This window comes from Lissotriton vulgaris, chromosome 3_1, assembly GCF_964263255.1.
Source record: "Lissotriton vulgaris chromosome 3_1, aLisVul1.2, whole genome shotgun sequence".
Lineage (NCBI taxonomy): Eukaryota > Metazoa > Chordata > Amphibia > Caudata > Salamandridae > Lissotriton > Lissotriton vulgaris.
The window spans coordinates 352,863,571-352,886,811 of record NC_141689.1 but is presented as its reverse complement, the minus strand read 5'-3'; the positions used below and the strand labels follow the sequence as shown (position 1 = coordinate 352,886,811).

General features: G+C 45.8%; 1 protein-coding gene across 6 annotated transcripts in view; it reads left to right on the top strand.

Moving 5' to 3' along the window:
* DAB2 (DAB adaptor protein 2) overlaps positions 1-22,512 on the top strand; it is a 293,826-nt gene extending 271,314 nt beyond the window's left edge. For all 6 annotated transcript variants that reach the window (XM_086960573.1, XM_086960570.1, XM_086960569.1 and 3 more), the window contains 4 exons: positions 11,054-11,692; positions 13,734-13,846; positions 15,256-15,338; positions 22,123-22,512. In XM_086960573.1, the coding sequence (XP_086816699.1) occupies positions 11,054-11,692; positions 13,734-13,846; positions 15,256-15,324 (821 nt within the window). In that variant the 3' untranslated portion in view covers positions 15,325-15,338; positions 22,123-22,512. The remainder of the gene's footprint in view (positions 1-11,053; positions 11,693-13,733; positions 13,847-15,255; positions 15,339-22,122) is intronic.
* The last annotated feature ends 729 nt before the right edge of the window (positions 22,513-23,241 follow it).

Sequence of the window (23,241 nt, the reverse complement as noted above, 5' to 3'; positions counted from 1 at the left end):
CTATGCCATTTTACTCTGCACCACTCCACACCACTTCACTTTATGCCACTGCACTCTACACCAGTCCACTATATGACACTCTACTTTTCATCACTCTACACTGCTCCACTGAACTCTATGCAACTGTACTCTACTCTCCACAACTCTACTTCACGCCATTGCACTCTATGCAACAGCATTCAACTCTGCTCCTCTGTACTTCACATCACTGCAATTTATGTCACTGCACTCACTGCCACTCAACTCAGCATTGCTCTATCTATGCCACTGTACACTATGCCATTGTTTCACTCTACACCACTCCACTCTGCATCACTCTACTCTGCTCCTCTGAACTCTATGCGACTGTACTCTACTCTCCACAACTCTACTCCATGCCATTGCACTCCATGCAACAGCATTCAACTCTGCCCCACTGTATTTTACGGAAATCAATAAAGGGTTATGGCCCTTAATCAGTAAGGCTAGGCCAATCTATAATCCAAAACACCACGATAATGCCAAAACTGATGTCATTCATCAAGTTACTTCAACAATCACACGTGACACTCCTAATGATTGAAACAAAATTAATTAGAACTAGTTTATTTCTTTTGATATTAAAGTTATCTTTTTCTTTTTCAAAGTATGTTTAATTGATACATTTTTATCCTAACCAAACATTTAGTGGACCAAACAAAGACATTTTATACAACTTCACAGTGACACAAACATTATATTGCAATACAAAATTCACTATGTTCATCTAATTTCATGCTCAAGTTCCCTCAACAAAGATAAAAGAAAAAAGAAAGATTGGAAAAAAGCCAAAGGAAAGTTTAAAAGAATCATACAAATATGAAGGAATGGAAACTATCCCAGAGAGTGTTGGCCAAACAGTAGGGTATTCAGGGAAAATGATCAAAACTTGATCAATAGTACATTCTTTGTTAGCCTGCCACCACTTATTTATTATTAAGACTTATTTGGACACAACAACAAGGTCTACGCATTTCAAACTCAATAGTTTTTTTGCGGGTTATCCTCAGTAACTGGAAAAATCTTAGTCATACTGTATAATGGCACCCATGGTGCTCTACAGCTGGTTCTATTTCGAAGGCATGCGCAACCACTTGATAAAATTTTGTAGCTCGTGAGAAGGAGACGGTACGCGGCGGCGATAATAAAGAATTTGAAGACTAATTCCGGCCAATCAACTTCGAAAGGATTCAGCCACCAGACAGCGATTATAAACCACAGCATTTAGTGGAGTTACCAGAATTCGCTGTGTCCGCTGCCATCCGTAATAAAGACTTTTCAAATTGAGCCTTTACAAGATTTTATCAAGTGGTTGAGAATGCTTACGAAATAGAACCAGCTGAGGAGCACCATGGGTGCCATTATACAGTATGACTAAGCTCATTTTTCCAGGTCCTGAAGAAATCTGTCACTGCACTCTACTGTGCACAACGTCACTATATGCCACATCACTGCACTCAACGCTACTGTACTCTACGCCAATCCATTTACACCAATCAACTTATGCCAATGCATTTACCCTAATGCACTCTATACCACTTGAATCTACACCACTGCACTATACGCTACTACACTCTATATCACTGCACTCCATACCACTGCTGTCTATGTCATTACACTCTGCACGCCTGCACTCTACTTTATTCTACACCACTGTACTCTGCGCCACTCTATTCTACCCTGCACTACTCCACTTTGTCACTGTTCTTTTCCGTATGCGGAGGCACTCTTTGCCAGTGCACTCTACACCACTTTTGTGTTTTCTGCACCATTCTACTCTATGCAACTGCACTCTATGCCTCTATACTCTGCACCCCTCTAGACCACTGCACTTTACGCCACTGTGCTCTGCACCACTCTATGCCACTGCACTCAATGACATTTCTCCACCATTTCAGTCTTTGCCACTATACTCTCCATGTCACTGCACTCTATGCCACTGTACTCTACAAAACTCTGCTCTGCACCACAATACTCTAGGCCACAACACGTTACACCACTCTACTCTGTACCACTCCACACCACTGTACTTTATTCCACTGCACTCTACTCTGTACCACTCTACTCTACACTTACCACTCTACTCTACACCATGGCACACTATGCCACTGCATTCCATTCTACGCAGCTGCACTCTATGCCACTGTACTTACAGCAATGCACTTATGCCAATGCATTGTATGACACTCTACAGTGTTATGTTATGTTATGTTAAGGGAATTTTGTATAGCGCACTGTCACCGGAGGTATCATGGCGCTGAAAGGGTGCTGAGGAAACAGAGGTATTTTAGCGGGATTGTGGGAAAAGCCAGGTTTTTAATGATTTGCGAAATTGAATCAGAGTAACGGAAGTCCTAACTGAGAGGGGGAGAGAGTTCCAAAGTTTGGGGCCGAGAAAGGCAAATCTTCGACCCCCAGATCTACAGAGTTTGAAGGGAGGGACCACCAGAAGATGTAAGTGAAGTGATCTAAGGTTACGTGAGGGACAGTAGGGGCAGATCAGGGATTTCAGAAAGGCGGGACAGGAACCAGAGAGAGATTTGAAAATAAGACAGCCAACCTTGAAGGCAGCCCTTAGGCTAACCGGGAGCCAGTGTAGCTTGATAAGGAGGGGTTTGGCGGACTGCCACTTCGGAATCCCGAGGGCCAGTCTCGCCGCCTGGTTTTGGATGACTTGCAACCTATTGATGGAACATTTGGGCAAGCCGTAATAGATGGAATTTGAAAAATCCAGGCGGGAGAGAACAAGGGCCATGATGACTTGAAGCAAGGCATCGGGAGTAAGAAGGTAGGCCACCTTCCTGATCCTGCGCAGTTGGAACATGCAGGAGAAAACCACTGTCCCCACCTGCGGCCCCAGAGAGAGCCCAGCGTCAATAGTGACCCCGAGGCTTTTCACCGAGGTTACCGGGGTGGGAGGAGAGCCAAGCTCTGTCGGCCAGAAATATGGACCCCAGTGGACGGCGCTCCTACCCGGCAGGAGGAGCTCCGTCTTACCGGGGTTCAATTTCAGCTGGTTCTGACACATCCACTGAAAGATATGGGACATGACTGCCTGAAAAGTAGGAATAGAAGAAGGAGAGTTTAGAGAGAAAATGAGTTGTAGGTCGTCCGCGTAATTGAAGACGCGGACGTCCCACTGCCTCAGAGAAGAGAGAAGAGGGCGAAGATAGAGATTGAAAAGAAGAGGGGATAGAGAGGAGCCCTGAGGGACCCCACAAGACAGATGTTCCCTAGGGGCCCTAAATGTACCTAGGCTGAGGGACTGGGATCTCCCCATAAGGAAAGATTTCACCCAGGCCAGCGCCAGGCCCTGGATGCCGGCCTGTTCGACACGGTGGAGGAGGATGTTATGGTCCACCGTGTCGAAAGCGGCCGACAGATCTAGTAAAACAAGGGCCTGGGAGGTACCCTTGTCAGCTCCGTCTCTCAAGGTATCTAGGACAGCCAGGATCACAGCCTCCGTAGAATGACCAGGGCGGAAGCCGGCCTGGTTGGCCTCGAGAAAGATGGAACTCTCGATGAACCCCGAGAGACAGGCAGTGACATGGGCCTCCAAGATTTTTGAGAAAAAAGGTAAGAGAGAGATAGGACGATAGTTTGCCGGGACGGCAGGGTCGGCTCCAGGCTTCTTCAACAGAGGCACTAGAACGGCCTCCTTGAAGGAGCTGGGTACCGTCCCGGAAAGAAGAGAAGAATTGAGCAGAGGAAGGATACAGTCGGGTAGAGAATGGCAGATGTCGCAAAGTATGGAAGGTGGACAGTGGTCGTCAGGGGAGCCAGACTTGATCCGGGCCGCCAGGTTGGCTAAAGATATAGCGTCTAGTGGGGGAAGCTGGGTGATAGAGAAAGCATTATGAGGGGGTGTGATGGGAACAGCATCCAATGAGGTGACCGGGATAGTGCCCTTAATCAAAACAATCTTCTGTAAAAAAAAAAGGTGCTAAGTGCATTGCAAGATTCCTGGGTAGGGGCCTGGGACAAAAGCGTTCTGGCGTCAGACGTGAACTCGTCCAGAACTCTAAAAATCTCCTTCGACTTACAGGGAGCTGACAGGATACGCTCGGAGACATAGGTTTTCTTGGTTGCAGAGATAGCAGATTTGTACCTATTACGAGCTGCCACATAGATATCTCTACTTGACAGTGCACCACTTAATTCCACTGCAGGTTTTACCACAACACTCTATGCCACTACAGTCACACCACTCTATGCTGTGCCACTACACTCTACGCCACTGCACTCTGGTCTATGCCACTGCTCTCTATGCCAATCTACTCTATTTCACTGCACTCTGTGCCACTGCACTATACACCACTCTACTCTATGCCACTGAACTCTGAGCCACTCTACTGTACTCTTTGCCACCACACTGTACCCTAGTGCACTATACGCCACTCTACTCTAATCTACATCACTTTATACCACTGCACTCCATACCACTGCATTCTATGACCGTCCACTCTACTCTGCTCTACACAATTCTATGCTATGCCACTCCACACCACTCCATGCCACTCTACACTGTGCCACTCTCGACTCTACCTGCCTACTCTGTCTCTCTACTCTGCACCATGCCACTCCACACAGTCCCACTCTATGCCACTCTACTCTACTTCACTCAATGTCTCTACTCTACTCCACTCTACACCACTCTTCTCTATACCACTCTTCTTTACCCACTTCACTCTTTGACACGCTACTCTATTTGACTCTAAGCCACTCCACTCCACTGAACTTTAATCTTTGCAACTCCAGTCCACTCTGCTCCGCTCCATTCTATGCCACTCCACACCACTCTACGCTATTCCACTCCTCTGTATGCTACTCCATGCCATTCCACTACACCTCACTCTAGTCTACCCTACCCTACTCTCTGCCACTCTAGGCAACTCAACTCTACTCTATATTAATCCACTCTACGCCACTGCACTCTATAGCACTCTACTTTACTCAATGGGACTCTACTCTATGCCAGTCCACTCCACTCTACTCTATGCTACTCCACTCCACTGTACATCACTTTATGCCACTCCACTTTGTCACTCTGCTCTATGCCACTCCACTCTGTTCCACTTCACACCACTCTACACCATGTCTCTCCACCGCACTCTACTCTATTCAACCCCACGCTGCTTTTCACGCTCCCGACCTGTGTCTCCTATTCGGGGGGATACCGCCGTCATTCAGCCTCCAGACTGCGCCATATGTTATGTTAAAAAAATGTAATACCGCGCACATACACCAATTGGTTTCTTGGCGCTCGAGGACCATGGAATAGGGCACGGGGAGTGTAGGCAGCTAACCGTGAGCAAGACGGAACAAATGAGTTTTCAGAGATTTACGGAAGGTGGGGTAATCAGAAGTGAGCCGAATTGGGAGGGGAAGGGAGTTCCAGGTGGATGGGGCAAGGAAAGAGAAGCCAGCACCACCATGCTTCTTGCGTCTAAACCTGGGAATGACCAGCAGGTTGTGGGCAGAGGATCTGAGGTGTCGAGGGGGAACATAAGGGTGTAGGCAAAGAGAAATAAAAGCAGGAGCAGAAACAAAAAGAGATTTGAAAATAGTGCAGCCAAGTTTGAAGATGCATCGTTGCGCGACCGGGAGCCAGTGCAGGGTTTTTAACAGCGGGGTGACATGTTGGTGTTTTGGTTGCTGGAAAATTAATCTGGCTGCCTGGTTTTGCACCAATTGAAGCCGTTGAAGATGGTATGCTGGAATCCCCACGTATAGACAGTTGGCATAGTCTAAACGTGAGGTAACCAGGGCCAGGATGACAAGAATAAGAGCCTCTGGAGATAGGTACCTTCGGATCTTCCCGATCCTGCGAAGATGGAAAAAGCAGGCCGAGGTAACAGCATTAATGTGCGGCCGCATCGAGAGGTCACTGGAGATAACACCTAGGCTCTTCACGGAGTCAACTGGGCAGGGGGGGGGGGGGCCGAGGGCAGGGGGCCAGAAGTTGGGAGTCCAAGGATGTGGGGGCCCACCAATCAGGACCAGCTCTGTCTTGCTAGGATTGAGCTTCAGCTGGCTGAAGTTCATCCATTCATAGATGGAGAGCATGGTGGTTTGGAAATTAGAGCAGAGGAGAGGAGTCGATAGGAAAGATAAGTTGCAGATCATCTGCGTAATTAAAAGTGATAACAGAAGAGTGACGGAGAGAGACCAGGAGAGGCTGCATATAAAGATTAAACAGAAGGGGAGATAAAGCAGAACCCTGGGGGACACCGCAGGAGAGTGAAGTGCAGGGGGCAGAAAAGGAAGATAAGTGTACAGATTGGGTCCGGAGTTGGAGAAAGGACACTATCCAAGACAGGGCCAGGCCCGAGATCCCAGCATTTCTGACACGGTCGACCAGGATGTCATGGTCGACCGTGTCGAAAGCGGCCGAGAGATCAAGTAGCACTAGGGCCTGGGCCATGTTCTTGTCAGCCCCCTGTCTCAGCGTGTTCATAACCGCTATCACCACTGCCTCCGTGGAATGGGAGGGTCTGAATCCGGCCTGTTGATCATCGAGGAAATGAGTTTCCTCGATGAAGGTGCTCAGGCAGCGGGTGACGTAGGTTTCCAAAACCTTCCCCAGATATGGGAGAAGGGAGATAGGTCGGTAGTTGCCCAGTACCGCAGGGTCGGACCCAGGTTTTTTCAGAATAGGTACCACCACAGCGCTTTTGAAAGCATTGGGGACAGAGCATATGGAGAGTGAACGGTTTAGGAGGTCCAGAGGAGGGCCGGGACATGCCATAAAGGCGTCTCTCAGGATTTGGGGAGGGCAGCAGTCCTTGGGGGAGCCTGAGCCCACAGCCGAGAGTAATGAACGGAAAGTGTCAAAAGAGATCGGGGGAAAAACATTCAGGGAGTGAGGATTCGAAGGAGGAAGGGCGCTGATCTGAGACATAGTGGTGGGGGGAATATTATTTTTAATCGTGGCGATTTTGTCAATAAAAAAGGAGTTAAGGGAGTCGCACAAAGCTTTTGATGGCTGAGGCTGAGGTTTTACACGGTCGGGTAAGGAGAGTTCAGCTACAATTGAGAACATTTCTTTTGTCTTGGATGCAGAGTTGATTATTTTTTGGGAGAAATAGGCAGATTTGGCCAAAATAATGGATTTTTGTAAAATTTTAGTAAATCAGTGTAGGCAGACTTCAATAAGGGATCATAGTTACGCCTCCATCGGCGCTCAGCCTGACGAAGGAGTTTGCTGGCCTTAAGTTGGTCAGTGAACTGGCGCGGAGCGTCGTGGGGTCGCTTAGATTTAATGGATTTGGCTGGAGCGACTACGTCACTGGCTTGAGACAGCCATTGATCCACTGCAGCTGCTTGAAAGTTCAAGTCAGGGTGACTAGGGGGGAGGGTGGAAGCAAGGGTCGAGTGAAAGAGAGAAGTGTCGGAGTGCTTCCAATTACGTGCCGAGAAGTTGGAGGCTGGTGGGGGGCGGGTGGGTACAGAGATTTGTAGGGCAAAAGAAATGAAAAAGTGGTCAGACCAGGTGCAGGGATACACCAGAGGAGAGGTAATATCCAAATTGGTGGTCCAAACCTGATCCAGGGTATGGCCCTTGATGTGAGTAGCAACAGAGATATGTTGCGGAAAATTTAGGCCAGATAGAAAACCAGAAAATTCAAGTGAGAGGGAGGATTCAGAGGGGTCGGATGGCCAGTAATTAAAATCACTGATGACCAAGATCCTAGCAGAATTAATGGTTAGTTGCGAAATGAAATCACTGAACAAAGATGGGAAGGAGGGCATATTAGCAGGGGGACGGTACACTAAAACACAAATGAAGGAGTGTTTAGGAGAGGAGAATTTCAACATAAGAATATCGGAGTTCAATATAGGGGTGGTCGTTAAAGAAGTGAGTTGTAGGTTGGAGCGAATGATTGCAGCAACTCCCCCACCCGGTCTGCCAGAGGTCCTGTTGGAATGAAGGATATAGTAGCCCGAGGGTATTGCGGCCAAGATGTCAGGATAGGAGTCCGCGTGTAGCCAGGTTTCAACGAGGAGCAAGATGTCAATATTGCCATCCTCGAGAAGTTGGAAAACCTCAAGCTGGTGTTTCGGGAGAGAGCGGGTGTTCAGATACACTACAGAAATGGAGCGCATACCAGGGGAGCTAGGCTTGGAAGATATGGAGGCGGCAGGGTTGGAGGGGAGGGTAGTAGAAGGGGGAGCCAAGGGAATACTAGATGAGAGAGGGGAGAAAATACCATGATTCCGAGCGATGGCAATCGTGTGAGGGGAAGGAGGGGCACAGGAAAAACAAGAAAGTTCCAGGGAGGTATAAGTAATGCGTTGAGCAGCATGCATGGCCCCTAGCCCCGGTCGGCCGCGGACGGACGCAGACGGGCTTGACTTATGCGCGACGTCGGCGCTCCCGCTGCGCTCGTCCGCTGCACTTCCTCCAGGTTGCCATTTATGCCAGTCGACGTTAACCACTAGACCGCTCACCTGCACGGTGGAGAGGCAGGGCGGAAGTGGTGCAAAGCCAGAAGTGGCACTCGTGCAGGGACCCTCCGTGCAAACGGCACACTGCCGGGGCGGACCGGGGTCGAGAGCAAGGAGAGAGGTGAGCAGTTAGCAGCAGGTTGGAGATAACAGAAATAGCAAATGCGGGCGCTAAGCAACAAAAGAGAAAATCAGGTTTAAAAAATTCACAGCCAGCTCGTAGTCAGCTGGAGTGCAGTTTAAAAGTATTTCACCAGCAGCGCTGATACACGCCCGCGGCCAGTAGCCACGATTGTCCACCTGAGGAGCCGAGTGCTGGGCAAGTTATAGTGACGAGCTCTGCAACCACTAGACCGCTCACCTGCACGGTGGAGAGGCAGGGCGGAAGTGGTGCAAAGCCGGAAGTGGCGCTCGTGCAGGGACCCTCCGCGCAAACGGCACACTGCCGGGGCGGACCGGGGTCGAGAGTGAGGAGAGAGGTGAGCAGTTAGCAGCAGGTAGGAGATAACAGAAATAGCAAATGCGGGCGCTAAGCAACAAAAGAGAAAATCAGGTTTAAAAAATTCACAGCCAGCTCGTAGTCAGCTGGAGTGCAGTTTAAAAGTATTTCACCAGCAGCGCTGATACACGCCCGCGGCCAGTAGCCACGATAGCCATAGAGGGGACTTCTGCTGTCCGATACCCCAGAGCATGTCTGGCTCGAGTTTCAGGGCAAGTGGAGCAGTGGTGACTGTAACGAAGAGCGATATCTGTGGACGCCGTGGACAAAGACCGCCATCTTGGCAGCAACGGCAGTGAATGGCCGCAACGGACCGCGCCTGAGGTAATCGGCGTAACAAGCAGCCCTAGCCATGAAATAACCGGAGCACCGGAGGGACCCTGACCTGTGAAGGTCGTCAGGAGGGCATAGTCAACGGAGCGGTGTGTGTCCCGACACGCGTGCAACAGGGAGCGCACCGGGTGGCTGCGGCAATCCTCTGCGGAGGCGATCTGGGAAGAGAACGCTTGTCGGGTGCTGGAACGGAGCGCACACTAGCTGTAGCAGTGAGACAGACTTGGAGGGCAGTTGCGGGGCGGACCGGAGCACCAGAGTATTGCCCCCACACAGTGCCTGACTTTAAGATGGAGGGCGGTGGCTGACATCGCAACAAAGGCACCCTTGGGCTGAATACTGATTGAAGCGGAGGCCACGCACAGCACGGAGCATCTAGGGAGCCTGCTTCCGTGGTCGCCCTGAGGATTGACATAGCACTGCAAGGGGTACACCGGAGGCTCAAAGGCAGATGACACGAGGTCTGCCTGCTTCCAAGATGGCCGAGACCACACATGATGAGCTCGATTCCATGTAGCACCAGAATGCACCTTTACAAGCAGGCATCCGGCCAGACAGGGCACCTTATTTTGACTAGGGGCACTCCTATAAGATGCTTTGGAGAATCGTATGATCATAATTACAGCTCCCGGTTCGGGAAACACCTGAGGCACTGCGATTGTGGACCACAGTCTCTCATGGACTTCTTTACTTTTCCCTTTGTCCTGCTCGCCATTTTGCTGCTGTTCTCTGCCGTTTTTTTCTCTGGTCCCCAACCCTTCATCTTGTCCATTCCCTCGTCTTTTACCCTTTTACCCTTGTCCCTCTTTTCCCCCTTAAGATTCCTCAAATGTTTCTTCCCCTCTCTGTTTTGCCTTTTCTCCATACCCACGAATCCCTCTCACCCTCCCTTGGTGTTGTGACTACGTCCCCACTCTGACCCCACTTATTGGAACTTAGAGGAAATCTATGTATGTATATATATGTATAAAGCGATAAGTCTAATCACTAGTATAGGCAGTAGACATTTGTACCATCTACCATTCCTATGTGACTCTTATAGTATATCCAGTCATATCCCTTCCCAATGTATATAGAGATAACTCTAATCACTAGTATATGCAGTAGACCACTGTGCTCTCTACCATTCCTATGTGACTCTTAGAGTATATCCATTTGTATCTCCTCCTTGTGTGACTTTACATATTGTACATTTGCAATTTTGTTTCTGTTTGTATCCTTTATGTAATGTAATGCATATAATCCTAAATCCTTATTTTTTTCAAATGGTTCTTATGTAAATCGCTCTGACACCTTCGGGTAAAGTTCGTGCTATATAAAATCGCATAAATAAAATAAAGAAATAAATAAAACATGTCTAAAAGCCATTGGCAAAGCCAATAGCTCATACATTGACAAAACCTATTGGCTTTGCCCATGCGTGTTGCATTTGCTGTCTAGAATGTATTCCACTATGGGCTTCAATTAGGATGACAAACATAGTGCAATCACCCTTCTCATAATACATGCAGTCATATTCATAGAATTCTCCAGCATAATTATTCTAAAAGTAGAGTCACCGCAATATGATGAAAATATGTGCATTAAGTAACACATTTTAACTTCAAATGCCTTTTTAAATAAATTACCCAACAGATGTTGAAATGTAATAGCTACTAGAAATAGAAATTCACGAATTGACAAAAGCTAAAATGTATCATGACAAAACTGTGAAAAATACAATTTTTGGTCATTTTGTTCCCTTTTATCTTTTAGGTGGATTACCTGCCATCTCTTCTCAAACCACAACTTGGAGTCCACAGTCTTTAGCTTTCGGGCAGCCTGCTGCCTTGCTAACTGGGCCAGTGATGGCCACACAGACTGCAGGGTATAATCAGCCGGGTGTTTTCAGTGTGCCAGTGCCTGGACCTGGATGGAATCAGCTGACGCAGTTTGTAGCTCCAGCCGTGAACCAACCTCCTATCACCTGGAACCAACCTGCCCCTGCTCAGCCTAATGCGTGGACTCAGCACGGAACCATGGGCAACCCTTTCAACCAGATCAGCGTATATACTTCTCCAATGGCTCTCTCGCTATCGCCTTCATCCATGTTAGCATCTCCTCCTCAGCCACCACCAAGGCCTGTGCCTCAGAAAGAGACTAAGAAGGAAAGTGATGCTTTCACTGCCTTAGATCCACTTGGAGAAAAGGAAAACAAGAATGTCAAAGAGTTGTTCAAGGATTTCCAAATGACAAAGCCTCCAGCTGTTCCTGCGAGGCGTGGAGAACAGCAAGGCACCTCAGGTGGTGCATCTGGGGCATTTGCCAACTATTTCAACAGCAAAGTAGGAATTCCTCAAGAAACCAACGACCATGATGATTTTGACATAAGTCAACTTTCTACTAAAGTCAATGGTAATATAATTGTATTGTATATGTTATTTAGTTGTAAACAAATTCGTATTATGTGCTTGTGTTGTTTCCCTGGCCTAGCACTAACATACTAGATCCAAATGCTTTTCACGGTGATTTAAAAACTAACATATTACACAAGGGAACTTCTCAGAAAGCAACATTTCTTTGGTTTAGAACCTCTAAAGTTCAAAATAGGAACAATATTTGGTCCCTATACTGCACTCCTGTTAAGCCCTCCAAGTGCAGCCGTCTAATACCAAGGCACTCATTATGAGTAGGCCAGTAAATTTCGAACCCTACCGGAAATGCACAAATCAACTACACCTCCTGTTACATTTTAGCAATTTAATAGGTGAAAAATGGCAAGTAAATAATGGGACATGCAGTAAACACTATGGGCCTCATTACAATGTGACTCTGAAAGCCTCCGACTTTCCGAGTCGCATTGTAGGTTTCATTTTCAACCGCCACATTACAATAATGCAAGCAGTCAAAAGTGAAACCAGGCAGTCATTCCGGCTAGATACCGATGGGCTCAAGGAGTCCGTCGACCAGTCGGAGGAGCCACCGTAATCCCAATGGACGGCATTTCCACCGTCGAGATTATGATGTCGGTTTCCGACATACTTTCCAAGTTGAGCATTCTGACATGGAAAGCCTATCGGAAAGCGAAAATGGGAGCCCCTTAGCAGGGCCCGCTTCTCCCTGCGGCCTCTGGTTGGGTCCGATGGGGTACCTATGGTACCCTCCTGTTAATCCCTGCTTAATGTGCCAGGCTCCTGGAGGTGCCTGCCATGCGGTGCAGGGATGAATAGATTCTCTCATTTCTCTGAGAGCTTGTCATGTGGCTGGTTTACGGCTGTAGCACACACTCCCATAGGGAAATGTGAGTATGCAACCGCACCATGTGTGATCACATTGTAATATTGAGGTCTTAACTGCCAACCAGAGGTCGATTGGTCCCAATTCTGCAACGTTGCCTGACATCGTAATAAGACCCTTTATGTTATGCCCCATGTTTTCAGGCAATAATGTTCAATCCCATCTTAATTCCGAACATCCCAGTGTGGGATTTTATTGGGTGTGATAATTATCACATCCAACTCTGGGGTTCTTGAAATCAGGGTCCAAGTGGCAGAATAAAAAGTGATTGTTAAAATATGTTAGGACTTGTAGTGCAGTACTGTAATATAGATCACAATATAAGGTTGATGCAGAGCAGCACATCTTAAATGGAAAGGAAATCAGTAATTCCTTAAACATTTTTCCAACACGAAAGGACCCATTGTGTATGATATTACTCTTGTAAGTTCAGTGGGAAATCATGACTTCATACATGTGCATAATTGAGAAATGTATCATTAAAGTTAGTATTAGATAGTTCCTTTTCTTCTGAGTGGTTGGAAAATCTCTTCCATGTTTAATGCCCCTCACCTCCCACTGCCATTTCTTATAGTAATGGCTATTGCCACCTTGAATGTTGATAGTGGAGAAAATCAAAATTCTGTTTTATTGTGTTATAATGGGTATTTTAAAGGACGCTTGGCAAAGCAAATTTATTTTAGATAGAAGAATAAGGAAGTGAAATTGGCATCTGAATGTGTTTAATTATTTAGGAACTGAAAATTGGTGTTGTCTATAAACATTTAAATGTAATGAGTTCCATTGGGGATTATTTGTGGTTTGTGTGAACCACCTCCCGAGTCTTGAAAACCATTGCCTCAACGACACTCCCACAACCCGCAAAGGTGTTGTGAGATCATGATTTCTCTTACATCGTTTGAACTGTATCTTATAATGTTTATACCATGCCACTCCACTGTACACCACTCTAGTCTACCCCACTCCACTGTATCCCATTCTACCCAACTCAGCTCTACTCTATCAAGCCACTCTATGCCACTGCACTCTATACAACTCTACTTTATTGAATTACAATTGGTCAGCGAGGGGACAAGGGGAAGGTACTATCCATGATATACATATGTTTCCCATTTTCAATGTTGGTAAGCCTTGTATTAGTGTTTGTAATGTTTTTCAGAGCCACCAAAGCCAGCACCAAGACAAAATAATCTTGCCGCTTCCAAAGCTGCTGAAATCAACTTTGACAACCCATTTGGAACTGACCTATTCAGCAACTCTACAAAAAACCCTGTGAGTGATGGGCACAATTTTATTAGATCATTTTTCACAAAGACTTTGAAAAGTATAACTTTATTAGGAAATGGAATATGCTGATTCGGGGATGGCAAGTGGGTTTTATTAGAAGAACTCTATTAGAATGCTGTTTATTAGAAAATGGTGTTTTAATATCATAATTTCATATGCATGCTGATTTTAATAACATTTCCAAACAATGCGCAGAGCATCTAAAAATGCAAATATCCATGTGTTGGCTGCTGAATCTAGCTACCTCCTATTATTAAGTGATGCTAGTGATGTAACTAAAGTCATCTATGCAAATGTCTCTGTGCACGATAAACCTGCTAAAAAACAATGGCCTATTGGCTGAAGCCAATATCAGTGGACAGCAGAATGAGAGGTGCATGATGCCTAGAGCACCTGATGATCCCCATAGGGGAACCTTCATCGGGCTTACGGGTAAAACATAAAAAATGAGTCCAATTCACCTACACCAGTGCCAAAGTATGACTGAAGTTCTGTGACTTTTTCTGTTGTTCACAAAAAAAGTGTGCTGATGTACCTGGAAAGCCATGTCAGGCACAGGTTACCAGGTATAGTGATGCACCTATCATGGGACTTTTTAAAAGCTGCCTTTTCCCCCGTGCGCAGTTGTCCATAGCGTAGGATTCGACACAGCAGGAAGGGCGGCCTGATGCGCAAAAGCATTTTTTGTTCTTTTTCTTTCTCTTTTGGGAAACCATTTCACCCAATGGAGAAGGCTTAGAATATCTGAGGTGATTTATTACCCTTCTTACCATGGAAGGGTCAGAGAGTTACTCCAGCCAGCAGCAGCCAGTGCAGGTAAGCATTGTGGGGCAGGGAAGTGGGGATGTCAACAGATGACAGAATTAGATTTATTTAAGTTTCCATATTCCGTTGTCTATCGACACCCCCCGGCCCTGCCCACCGCGCTTACCTGCACCATCCGCTGCTGACTCCAGCCCTTGAAGGGCAGAACCTCTGACCATATCCAAGGTTGGAAAGGGCTGCATTTGTGTTTGTGAGTGGTCACAAACATGCATGCCGTTCACAAACCTACAAGGCAAACCAAACGTGCTAATGCACACTTTCCATCCCTGTGAGGGATTTACTACTCCAGATTTCTCTGCACTTGAGGCAGAGACATCTTTAGTGGTACACCCATTCACCCTTGATAGGAATTCTGTTGAGAATTCCTGGCAGGTGTTAATGATGTGTTTGTGAATTGTGCCCTGTGTGTAGATAGCACTAATAGAAAGGAGTCTTCCTATTTTATGGGAGAGCTATTTCTTCCTCTATTCGCTTAATTTGCTGTGAAAGTATCAATCTGGTTAAAGTATGAGAACAGATATAAAATGTAGACTATGTTCTGAAGTGAATTCTGTGCCTGTGTTCAACAGAGTCCTGTGCCACAGCAGCCAGCGCCTTCGATTCCATTCCCGGATCCTTTTGGAAATCCATTTGCATGAATGCATCTTCTATTGTAAGTAATGCTGCTTGGTTTCTATATATAGCTTCTTCTGAATAACAAGCGCTGTCAGTTCTCAAAAGACATCAGATTTCCAAGCAGCTGTTTGGGTTGTTTGTGGTGTAATTTTCAGCAGCTTCAATGAATGTTGTACTCTATCAACTTTAGTGTTTTCTTTTGCTTTCATCCCCAAAAAAGCTCAGTCATTCCTAATTCCTTTTCAGTGTTCATGTTGATGATTAGTGGATAGACAGAGGAAGATCCAAATTATAGCACACATTACTTTAAAAGAAAGTTAGGTTTTTATAATATTAGGCAGATGGAAAATATAGATCATAGTTAGGGTTACAAGTAATGCAAAAATACGACTCTAGGATTGGCAAGTAAAACCTAGCTGAATTTGTGTAGGGAAACGTAGCTGCATCCAGGTTTTGCATCTGCAAACTGTGGAAAGCATGCAGTATTATTAAGTCATCCACATTCCAAGATGCAGAACTGTTGAAAAGTGATGTAATACAGTGCTTAATTTGAGACTGTGGTTTCCAGGTCCTCGGCACTAGCACTTAATCATCAATACCAGCGCTTATAGCACAAACTCGTCCTTTGGGTATTGCAGTGCTTTTTATGAGCACCGTTCATTTTTTGGTAGGCAGGGGGAGATTAAGAGATTTGCCCAGAATCACTGGATGTTTGAGCCTGCGCCGAGACTAGAACCTGGTTTCCCACCTCCAAAGTCGACAGCTCTGGCTGTTACGCCACACCCTCACCCCACTTGTAGGGTTTCACGGTTAGTAGTTGGTTCTATTATTGGCGGCGCTAATAGGAACAATAGGCTGGTGCATGAGGAGAGCACCAATGTTTGAAATGGCATCATTGGTGTGGGTTTCCCCTGTATTTTTTTCCTTTACTTCCAACGTTTTTGCTGTATGTTGGACTTCATTTTGCTGGTCTAGATGCTTTGGGCACTTTGCCACTGCTGTTCAGTGCTCCCTTTGTCAATTGTTGTTATGGATTGGTTTTTCCATAATTGGCTTATTTGATTTACAAGTCAGTCCCCAGTACAGTGTTCTGTGTGTGCACAGGGCCTGTAAGTGCTACGAGTGGGCTGCAGCACTGATTGTTCCACCCACATAGGCTGTAGATGTAAGTCTGGCCTGCCATTGCAGATCCTGTGTGCAGTCTGGTACTGCCATGTCGACTTGGCAAGTGTACCCACTTGCCAGGCCCATACCGTCCCTTTTCTTACATATTAGTCACCCTTAAGGTGGGCCCAAGGTACCCTGTGGGCAGGGTCCAGTGTATGTGAAAGGTAGGACATGCCCTGGTGTGTGTGGCATGTCCTGACAGTGAAATACTGCCAAATTCGTTTTCTACTATTGCAAGGCTACCTGTTCCCATAGGATAGAATGGGGAATTTGCTTATAACATATTATAATCATAACTACCCCTGGGAACAAGGTAGGAAAATAAAGTTTAGTATTCCTGAACCCAGAATGTTAAAATGCATCTTTTAGTGAGGGGGATCTTTACATTCTGTATTTGAAAATACCACTTTTAGAAAGTAGGTATGTTCTTGCTTAGCCATCCAGTGTGCCTCTGCGAGGGTGTGCATTGACTGTCTGGCTTTGGAGTGACAGGGGCTGGGGAGGTGCAGTGGCTCCAGAGTGTCTGGATGAGTCAGGGCTGGGCTGAATAGACCTGGGCTACATTTAGAGTAGGGGGAGGAGATTTCCTTTCACCTGAATGGGCTTGGTCTGCACTCCACAATGCTGTCTCCACCTCCTGCCAGGAAGTTGCAACAGGGAGGACAGAACTGATTTTGTCTGAGCAGAGGGCTTCTCTGCCACCAGAGAACAACAGATTTTGCTGTATAAAAAGAGGGGCCCAGACATGTAGATCCCTTCTGGGAAATCAAGAGGAACCTTTGCCAAGGAGAAGAGCTGGGGAAACTGAGGAGGAATACTGGTCCTGTGCTGTTTGCGGTCTGTGGTTGGCCTGCAGTGGCTACTTTCTGCCGAGGAAAGGGAAAAGGACTTTGCTGTTTGCTGTATCCCCTGCTTGAGGAAGATCTCCAAGGGCTTGAAACTGAGCTTGCCTCCTGTTCTGAAGTCTCAGGGACACAAGGACTTCACCCCCAGCTCCCCTGAACTTCCTTACTAGGAATTCTGACCTGCCAAGATGTGCCTGTAGCTATTCTGGGCCTCTGGCGGTTGTTCTGGCTGAAGGGAGCTGAAAAAGCAATGCAACAAAGAGAAGCGTTACGCGCCCACACCTGATTCCGACGCATCACCGAAGAAACCGACGCATCGCCTGCCCGCGGCTCAAGAAATCGGCACGCGCTGCTTCGAGTGCACCAATCTCTGCAGTCCAAGATCACCGCATCGATTTCGACGCAAGCCCTGCTGTGCGACTGCCAGAACCCACGCATCAAACCGGATCTTCGCACCGCATCGAGGCGCCAAGTTTGCTGCATCGTTGGGGGGGCGTAGTAAGAAACCGACGCATCACCTCCCCACGCAGTAAGAAACAGACGCATCACCTCCTCTTCGGTAAGAAACTGACACATCACCTCCCCTGTGTAGCATAGCAGTAAGGAACTGACGCATCACCTTCCCCGGAGCAAGGAACCGACACATCACTTTCCCTGAGTGTAAGGAACCGACGCATCACCTTCCCTGCAACCCTATTTGTTTATGTGCGCAACGCATCCAAGGTACTTTGTGTGAAAAGTGCCGCATCTGCTTTGAACTGAACTATTTCTACCATTTGAAAGTCACTTTTTTATTACTGTATTGTGGATTTTGTTGTTTGGGTCTTGTTTTGGTTTAGATAAAGATGACTTATTTTTCTAAACTGGTGTGGTGAACATTTGTAGTGTTTTCACTGTATTACTGTATGTGTTCACAAATGCTTTACACACTGCCTCTGAGATAACCGGTCTACTCGTACCAAGCTACCAAGGGGGTGAGCAGGGGTGATTTTAGACGTGTATACTCCTTACCCTGACTAGAAACAAGGGTCCTTATTTGGACAAAAGTACCTACCTCTGATTACTAGATACACCCATTTCTAACACATGCCACTTATTTTTCACAAATGAACCGCACTTACTAAATACAGCACTATTGTATATGATGAGTGTGGTTTTATCTCTCACACTACTGGGGCACTCCTAATCATGTCCTTAAATTATATGAATAAGAGAACATGAAGTATGACCTTGTAATTTATTTTTACTATGTTTCATTCATGTGGCCAGCAGTGTGATTCCTTGGAATGGAATGAAGAATGCTATCTCAGAGAACCACAAGCCATATTTCATAGGCAAACACATTCTGTGCAAGGCCCTTAATAATGAGACATAAAGAGACTGTGGTACGTTTCACTGCATAAAAAGAAACTTTTGAAGGAAAAGTTACTTAATAAAGAATTCTGAAGATCGATTAAACATTTTGGGTGCACCTACATTAAATTTAGGGGCTCAAAAATGCCATCTTTCACTTTAGATGACCGATTCTGGTTGATCGCACTTCAATATAAGAGCAGGAACATAGACGTATCTAAAAGAGTGGGAAAGGAGAACTGGACATTTTGAAAGTAGTGAACAGACAAAGTTGTAACTTTGAAGGGATTCTCAAACCTTTCAGTGGTTTTCGCATGCAGCTTATGCATCTATACTTTGGCGCTCATTGTGATCAGCCTGGTAATTCGGCCAGAAAGTGTTGCCCCTAGCGATATGAATGAATGAAACCTAACTTATATCGCGCAACTTTGCCCAACGGGCGTCAAGGCGCCTAACCAAACATAGTCCAGAGTCAAGAGAGCATGCTACTGGTAGGCCTCAATGAAGAGCCGAGTTTTTAGTGCTTTTTTAAAGAGGGCCATAGAGGGTTGTGTTTTCAACTCGGGAGGGAGGTCATTCCATAGTTTGGGAGCCACAGAGGAGAAGGTCCTTCTACCCCATCTAACTCTGTTTATTCGAGGGGTGGATAGGAGATTCTTGGAGGCAGAACGAAGGCTTCTGCTGGGGGTGTAAGGAACAAGAAGGGAGCCAATGGCTTCTGAGCCTCCACCTAATAAGGCACTGAAAACCAGGCATAACATTTTAAAAGTGATCCTAAGATGGATCGGGAGCCAGTGCAGACTCCTCCTGGCGGGGGTGGCAGAGGAAGTGTATGTATGGTTACTTTATCTCCAGGGTATGGAAATACTGCAACATTTAGAGGCTGGCCCCGCAGTTCCACTTAGGAATGGAGGGTAATAACGGAGAATATGGAATTACTTGTAATCGTCATGGGACTGGTAACTCATGAACCCAGACCCATCGGAGATTACAAACAGCTCATAATGATGGCTTTATTGATACAAAATGCAATTTAAGCATGCAGTTGAGGGTAAGAATATTACTCACACATTCCCATAATTTGGGGTATGTGGGGAAATGTATCTATCCAACAGGAAAACATTTTCCTGTAATGAAAAAAGAAAAGTTTGATTTGCTCATGCACATTACATCCTTTTGATTGCATGCCCTGTGACCACCAGAGTAAGTGGAGGCCAGCCAGAGTATTCATGGAAAGCTACAGCTTTCATGGAGTTCCATTAGCCCTCCTAGGAATTATGTGCATTCACAAAAGTCAGAAACCTGCTCAAAATTTCAGTCTACAATGAATTTTTGTTGGACTATTAAGAACCGCTTTATGATTTTATTCAGAGTGCCCCCTACATTGTGAGCGACTACAAGCATTCAAGTATGCTTGCACCATTGCTCTGGTTGGAGACAAACACCTCCCCCACGTTAGTCTGCCCCTTAGCGCCCATTTGGGGGCCCGATTCCCACTGCCCCAGACGTTCGGATGTGGCCAGTAATGGTTGTTAACGAGCTCAACCAGAGTTCCCCGCCTGAACCGCAGATGAGGGCCTAAACAACAGACAGGGCCTTTAAAATCAATATAGACCAAGGCAGAAGCACTGTTATGTGACTAGAACATTCCACCCACTGAGGATACAATGTTCTAAAGTAAATAGGGAGAAACAGAAGGTCAGTACCAGCCATTATTTGTCCTGAGCTACTCCATTGTTCTAATTAGGCATTATAGCCTTCTGCCGAGGGCAATCGCGTTTGTTAAAGGCCCTTAACTCAGCCTACAATGAGGGGGAGGGAGCTTAACATCCAGCATTAGGGCTCTGCTAGCCATTGTTGTTCCTGAGCCTCCAGACATTCCACTGTTCGAAATGTATTAAGTGACATCCTGGCATGCGTTTGTGGTGGTCACAATTTGTTTGTTTTGTGATAGTAAGCCTAATTGCATTGAACGTCCATGCCACTCCTCTATATTACTCCCCTTGAGAATCTAACCTTTCTCTGCTTAGCAATGCCAAATGTACATTGCTCACGCATTTACAGCGAAAAAATATCAAAGAATTACAGGCCTTAATGACATATAAGTCCATTTAAACATTAAAGTTGATGGATGAAAATGGTTTATTTATGTTTTCATTTTATGTACTTGAACATGGAATTTGATTTATGTTTGTCGTGCATGTTTCAAACTTGTGTGAATCCTGTTTAGTCGGCCATAACTGCCATGTACCTTACCTCCTCTTGAAGGGTTTCTGTAGACATCCTGTCTATGGATACGGATTAGTATATGCTTTGGAGCTCAGGCTGCTTGTTTCTGTCCCGTTCGGCTGCTTGTCTGAAAGGTACAGCTCTTGACATAATTACCGAACAAGCAACTAAACTGAGCCTTCCTAGACACAAGCTTGGTGTTTATATTCCTATTTTAATTTTGAAGATAAGTAGGCCTGGGCGTGAAATTCTGCTCTGCTCGCGGAGTTTGTGGAGTGTTGCAGAACTCAGCGAACTCCGCACAGACCTATAAAATACACAGAAAACAGAGGGGCATATTAACTCGAGAAGTGGTGGAGGGTGGCGTTAGTGTCCTTGACTTAACTTCAGGCTCCGCCACTTCTGAAATGCAGGGCTGCACCATATTTACAACAATATGGTGCAGCCCTGCGTTTCCTCCTGTACTGGCTCTAAATTTAGCAGCCTAGAGCCAACGCAGGCAGCCTTGCACCATAGGTGAAGATTGTTTATGTGCAGGAAGGTCTGCCTTCCTGCACATAAACAATAAACATAAACAATCTTTAAATGGCGTTTTGAAACTTCTATGTCTGCTGCTTAATGCAGCACCCATAGAAGTTGCAAAACACAATTTTTTTAATGTATTGTTTGTGCAGGAAGGGACACCCTCCTGCACATAAACTATCAAAGGCCTTTTGCTGTTTCTATGTGTGCTGCACTACCCAGCACGCATGGAACCAGCAAAACCAGGAGAAATTAAAGGTTTTCCCTTTTCTTAATTTTAGTGCTGCTCCATATTTACGCCACCCTTATAAATATGAGGCAGCATCAAAATCAATGGATGTTGCGGTGGAACGCCCACAGTAAACCCATCACAGTAAACCCAAGTACAGCGTGAAAGGGTGCCTTCTTTACAAGGCCGTGTTAAGCCACGTTAAGTGGCCTAGCGCTGTCTTGTAAATAAGGCAAAGCCCCTATCGCCACCACCCACGTCACTAAAAGTGGCGATGTGGTGGTGAGAGGGGCTTGTAAATATGCCCCAGAAGTGAAGTATGAAGTCTTCTATAACAGTCATCCACTCTCCAGAACTGGCTGCTCAAGGTCAGAAGAAAGATGATAAATAAATCACAGCCCTACAAGTAATTGTGCTTTGTATGAAGTTTACCTCAGCCACTAACACCAACCTTAAAAAATCTCTTTTTTTTCCAGGTAAAAATCTTTTTTCAGAACATGGATTTTGCACATGAGAAAATCAACAAAACTCCAACTGATTTTCGAAGGATGAAGGAAGTGAACAATTGCTGTCCCTCTCCTTGTCAGCCTTTCCTGAAGACCTATTGACTGTATCTCCTCGGATGCCTTTTTTACATAATTTGTACTTCTGTCTATATGCAGGAAACTTCTACCTTTAGGTTTTAGCAGACTGATGGATCAGTCCCTCAAGCAAATTACGTTGTGTTGTTATGAACTATCAATTTGGTAGCAATATTATCAACACTATTTATGTGTAATCAGTGGATGTAACAGTGTATTTTTTGTTCTAAATCAAAGACGTACTGAGAATTAAAAATAGCATAAGTAAAATATTATATAACATTATGAAATTATCAACGTGCATTATTTACTTTGACTCGCCTTTAGAACCGAGTGTATTTTGATTTGATTAACATGGAAATAATGTATTCTATAGAGATGCAAATATATTACTCCCAACATTTGGACCATTGGAATTCAGGCCTACTAACACCTATTTCCTATTCCGATGAATACAGTACTAGTTTCTGAAATACCAACATTCTATTTTGGGTTCTTATATTAATGGTGAGTATGTATCATTTGTAAACTGCTACTGAAAATCGTATTGTAATCCTTAGGTTTCCTATAACTTGCAAGTCTATTTTTTTTTTTTTTTGCTGGCTATCGCTAATGCACTGTAGAAGCAGCTTTATTCCGCCTGTTCATTAGTCATGCCTCAGCTCCACCCTCCAACACTGCACACATGTAGCCCGGGACCAGGGTTCAATTCCCTGCCTCAGCGGGTGTTGGGCTCAAAAATTCCACGGACCTGATAATTCTCGCCTCGGTGTCTATTCCAATCATGGAGTCCGACTCTGCAACTCTGGGCAATAGCTAGCTTAATCTCCACAACAGCCCCCACAACGCTAAGGGTGTCTGGCCTCCACCTTGGGGGTGCCCAGGAGTGGACACCTCACAGGGAAAGCCAGGATGGGTTCCACAGCGGTATTCGTACAAGCGCCATGAGACCCTTGTGGGTGAGTAGTGCGCTATACAAGTATCAATTTACATTTACATTTTACTTGGGCTTTT